A 5,832-nucleotide genomic window follows, 5' to 3' on the forward strand; every position below is an offset into this window, starting at 1 on the left:
AACACAAACTGTGAAGATAAAAAATCATACATATTTCTCTAGCAATTCCAATAATATGGTGTACTGCGTTTATATACATTAATTATAAAATGATATGCCGTGAATTGGTGAAGTCATATCGTGAATCACAATTAATACCGTTGATATGCCTCTTTAAGTGTATTGTGTACGTATTGTTTTTAATTGAATACTTAATTAACCTAATGTAATGATCTCGATACACATCATTTATCATTTGTATTTTCATTATATTCAAATCTACATTTGCATACAACAATAAAATGGTAAAGTCATATCTAGAATTTCAAAAAAATGGTATGCCCTTTTTAGTATTCAGTTACCTTTTTGTTTGGTTCAGTATAAACTTATATTTGTTTGATCTTGCTACACATAATTTGTGTTTTCCCTTAAATTAAAATCTACTTTTGCATTGGCATATATAAAAACATTGACCAAGTCATGTCAAGAATTACAACTTATACCGTCGATATGCCCCTTTGAATGTTTTGTATACCTCTTTTTTGAGTTAGATGCTGTATTTTCCTACTTTTACTGATCTTGTTACAAATAACTTCTGTTTTCATTTACATTTAAATCTACTTTTTCATTGGCATACAGCAATACATTTACTAGTATGTTTTTGACCCTCACCATGTACATGGTTTTCACTGTGTTTAATTGTTTTTTTAATACATGCACTTTAACTGCTTTGTGAACAAATGACCTTCAGTGACCTATTGTTTTCTTTTTATATTTGTATTAAAGGCCCTATAAAGGTGACAAATCCAATTATAATGCATATAAACTGGTCTAATTTTTACCGGATTTTAGTTACTCTTGCATAACAAATGCTAATAACACAGCTTAGGTGCAACGTTGTCAAGAATTATGGAAGATATACCCGTTTCATAATGGAAGAAATGTTTACAACTTTGCAACTAACGTGATGTGTAGCCTCAAAGCGGTGACGTATGCTAAAAATAGCCGAAAGAAAATTCAATTTTAATTCTATTTTAAACAACTTTTTACCAGCAGAAAGTAACTTATAAGATCACTTTTAACCATTTAGAAGAGACCTACTTTGTGAGTGATACCGGAAAATCAACGATATATTTTTGGTTACCTATGTCACTTCCACTTTCACTTTCCCGAGTAAACAGCGATGTAAATAAACTGATTGTTTGTAAACACGATTGACTTGGAGAACACTGTATTTTGAGCTCAAAACAAGTTATATTGCTCATTTTTTATGGTAATGTCTAATAGCATATATATAATGTTTTTTGATAACCTTTATAATAAAATATGAAAAAAATATTTAAAAATCGGTAAATAATTACGGATTGTCACCTTTATAGGGCCTTTAAGTTATAACTCATTAAACATTTAGGTAAATTTGGAAAAAAATCTAGGTGCAGGAAGGCATATAAAAATAAAAATGACTTTGACGCATTTTATTTATTTTCATACGTGAAATTCTGTTGTTTTTTGTTTATGTTTAAAAATTGGTGAAAAGCATGAATCAATCGATTCATGTTTTTTTTTAAATGGCTGTCATAATTAATCAGTATTACATGTTTTGCGATAAATAGAGGTTGTTTTCAATACTTTTCTCATTAATTCACTCAAGTTTGTATGTTATTACCTTATTGGTGAATTGTTCTTGTGCTGAATTATGCTTGTTGTTCAAGAATAAAAAATGAACAACATCGGTGACCCATGATTTTTATTTTATTTTTCTATCCTCAACAGATGGTTCTACCTAAATACCAAAAATTATCAATCGTTTCTTGTTAATTGGATGTCACACTTATCTTTTTATACCTACGTTTTGTAACAGTTGCGTTCATGTCAGTATGCCAAAATGGACGCTAAAACGTTGATAATAAACTGCTACGTGCATATCGATCTAAAGGGTAAACATCGTCTACTCTTCAAAATATATGCGTAATAGTTTATCATCTTGGGTGTCTTTTATCTGCCAATACTCTCTTCATACATGCTTAATAAACACTAAAATTAGGATAAGAATGTATGATGGCAAAGAATCAGCTAACAGGGGTGTCATTGTGCGCATAATCATATCTGCACATGTTAGTCATTTTTAAGGGGCCTTTTCACAGATTTTGGCATGTTTTGAAGTTTCTCATTAAATGCTTTATATTGATAAATGTTAACATTGGATATAAAAAGCCCAGTAAAAAATCAAGAATAAAATTTTAAAAAGAAAAAAAGGTAACCCTTAGCAGGGCTCGAACCACTGATCCCTGGAGTTCTGGAGTAAAAAGTCTCCCACATAGACCACTCGACCATCCTTCCGGATTCAATGACAGGTGTAGTTTATACTTCATGTAACCAATCCTCGTAGTTTCACAAAATATAACGACAACAACAGAACTCTCCAAATTATTAATTCGTTTCGCGTTGCAACGCTTTATAATTTTCGGGTTTTTAAATCGTCAAAGATGTATATAATGGCTATTTTAGGGCATGGTAAATGTTCAGTATTACTGTTTCTTCACAAATATCATAACTAAAACGAAAATTTGCGAATCTGAAACAACTTTTTTTCAGTTTTGTCAATTTACCCAAACGTGAAAGGAGTCTTTAAGTGCTGTGTACATGTACGTTGCTATGCGACTGTTTTGCGTTTTATCTCTCATAATTTAAAAAAAAATTCGATGTTATATGATTGTGAAGTGTATGGGAACTATCGGTATGAATACACATCCAGACTGATGGAGTATTTTACATGCTGTAGTACTATCTCGTCTAATGCACTGCGTTTTTTTTTGGCGTGTGTTTGCATATTTTTTTGCGTGTGTGATGTATGACGCGAGGTTATAAATCGTTTAACAAGTAGGGTTTCATTTGATTATGGTACATATGTCATTCAACGTTCCTCGTCATGTTGTAAGTTTGCTTATGTTGTGTTTCTTAACCACACGTAATCATAATATAATTAAAGCTAATATTTCACATGTATTGCTTTTAATGTGAATAACGATGCTGTGAAGTTGATGTTTCTTTAAACTTGGTCTGCCATTAATGCTCGGCTAAGTGTGCGGTTAGGATAGCCATCAACCGGATTAAACATGCAGGGGAGTAAATTTGGCCGATCCAATGCAGCTTTTATCATTACTTTATGTTTGTATTCGTATTGTATGTTATATATTGTCTTCTAATGGCATTTGACTTCAACAAAAGGACTAGTGAACAAGAATTTACCTCTCTGGGATTTCATTCATTTTTCAAATATTCTATGTTATTTAAAAATGAATGAAATTCCAGAGAGATAAATTCTTGTTCACTAATCCATTTGTTGAAGTCAAATGCCATTACAATACAATATATTACATATATACATATATGCATATGTATTTCCTAAAGAGAGACGTACAATCATATTTTAAATATGGACTATGTAATTGAAAAATTAAAACACCAGAAAAAAGTAGTTTGTACTGCTTTAACTGATTTTTGGCATAACATTTAACTCACTACTTAACTGGATTATATTTTGCATTATTCATAACGGATACGCAAACATTTAATCTGTTGGATTAAAAAACACATATGCATTTGGAAAAAAAATCACAACTTTGTTCCTAGAACATTAAATGTTGCTGTGATTTATGCTTTTACAATTGGTTGCTAACAACCGCAGAGCGATATATTATTATTATGGCAACGAACACTGTAACAACAGGTGGGGTAGGATGATAAAAATACGACATTGTTTACTTGCAAAATGTCGGTTTGTTTGTCTTGTTTAATAATAAGGTCCATGTGGTATACATGGTACATAATTTTACAACAAGTTTTACATTGTTACAAGTTATATCAAAATATATAATGTGACAATATTTAAACACAATAATATGTTAAGGTTACCTAACGGAAAATGATATAACGGTATTAAAAATACAATTTAATTATCATAAATTATGTTGCTTCATGTCATACAAGAAAAGAAAAGCAATGTCAACATACAACAGAGATATGTGAATGAAACACATATCAAATCAATCGGTGAAATATATATGCTATATATCATATTTGATTTGAACACGTTTTGTCAAGCATTTATTTGACCATTAAATACAATTTCGTTTTTTAAGAGATACTGAAGCATATCTTTTGTATTTATCACAGTCGTAGTAAAGTCCTTCCTTTACATAACTGTGCAACCGGAAGATTCCTCACGACGCCTCCTGGCGGCTGAAGCTGCACGTCTACGTTCCTGCTCCTCAACCAACTGCTTGATCGGCTCAGCCCAGTTGTTTTTCAGCCATGACATCTTGAAGGTCATGATCTTGGAGGACCCTCCGAGAACGACCCCCAATCATAACACTTCCAGCGACAAGCAGATTGCTCCTCACTGCTTCTATTTCATAAAACTCATTGGATGAATCGCCACACATCGCATCGCTTTGGAAAATGCATTTATTCATAAGCACGTCAGGGCTCAATGCCAGTCCCAAAACAATCAGCAAGTCCGTATCGCTGTCGCTGAGGTTGTAGTACTGATTGTACCTGGTGAGTCGGTTCATGTCAGCAATCTCATCGTCCATCTGCAGAACGTTTTTTATGCAACTCAGGTAGTACATCAGTTTCCCTTTGGGGTTGTTGGGAATAGTGACTGTTGTTCCCGTAGCTTTCATTCCAATCTGCGTGCGCCCCATTAACGCCATTGCTACAAAGTTGCTGGTCTCTTATTCGCACTTTTAAGTCCTGTAAAACTGAGCATTACCAACGGGAGCCTCTTATATATATGCATGTCTTGTACCTTGTGATTGACGATAACCTTTGAGGTTAACCAGTAACACATATTTAAAAATAGACACAGAAATTAACAGTGGAAAAACCTTGACGAACGTAATAATAGTAATATTTAAAACACATATCTAAACAGAAACAAGCCCGATTGTACTGGAGCCATAATCAACACATCTTTATTTGCATACGGAGCACATATAAAACTTTCGTGTTTCCGTAATTTCAAACGGGATGACATGTACAAAACAAATTAACGTTTTAATTTGCTTTTCAAATTGTTATAAACTTACTGGAAAATAAAACGTTTCAAATGTACTTCCCTGTTATGAAATATCTAAATATAAATGTGAACTCACGTTACATTCTGGGTCGCATCATGTTATCTAGGCTATTTAGAAAGCTTGTTTTTCTCTACAAGTTCAGCTGACAACCAGATCGATATTTTTAAGCGATGACATAACCGGCCCTACTAGCAACGGTGATTATGATTCGTGAATATACAACAAGATTGAAATTCCAGAAAAATTATAAACATCCACCATTCTTTTATTTCAGGTATTTAACCAATTGGCTATACAAAAAAAAATCAATACTTAATGATATTCAAATTTGAAAGTTAAGAATGCTTTGTCACCGACTTTAAACGGTCAATGCAAATCATTGGGCGTTTAAACTGATTAAATTCATGCCAAACCTGGCACTGAGCACACAAATTAATTATGATTCCAATCCCAATAATTCAATATTGACTTTCGGCGTGAGACAATAATCTTTATATTAAAGCACAACTACGTTAACAAGACGTTTACGTAGGAATAATGCAATTGTCACAATACAACGACGCAGAAAACGGAACATTTGATTATAAGCGCCGATTTGCCAATACCTCAGCGCAATGCTGTTAAACTGGCAATACAAATAGTAAATATTATACCCGATGTATTACATGTGGTCCATTTAAATGAGGACACGTGTTTTTGCCTAAACTAAACTAAATGTTATATGTAATATTATTGACAAGCATTTTAGTTGTTGCAAACTATTTGCAATTCT

The 5,832-nt window shown here is 32.6% G+C and overlaps 1 protein-coding gene across 1 annotated transcript; it reads right to left on the minus strand.

Annotated features, from left to right (window-relative positions):
* Positions 1-3,752: 3,752 nt before the first annotated feature.
* On the minus strand, positions 3,753-4,789 carry LOC127844624 (uncharacterized). The gene has a single exon (XM_052375030.1). The coding sequence runs from the start codon at positions 4,692-4,694 to the stop codon at positions 4,272-4,274; it is 423 nt and encodes a 140-aa protein (XP_052230990.1). The 5' UTR covers positions 4,695-4,789; the 3' UTR covers positions 3,753-4,271.
* Positions 4,790-5,832: the final 1,043 nt, after the last annotated feature.

Source organism: Dreissena polymorpha, chromosome 9 (assembly GCF_020536995.1).
Source record: "Dreissena polymorpha isolate Duluth1 chromosome 9, UMN_Dpol_1.0, whole genome shotgun sequence".
NCBI classification, from domain to species: domain Eukaryota; kingdom Metazoa; phylum Mollusca; class Bivalvia; order Myida; family Dreissenidae; genus Dreissena; species Dreissena polymorpha.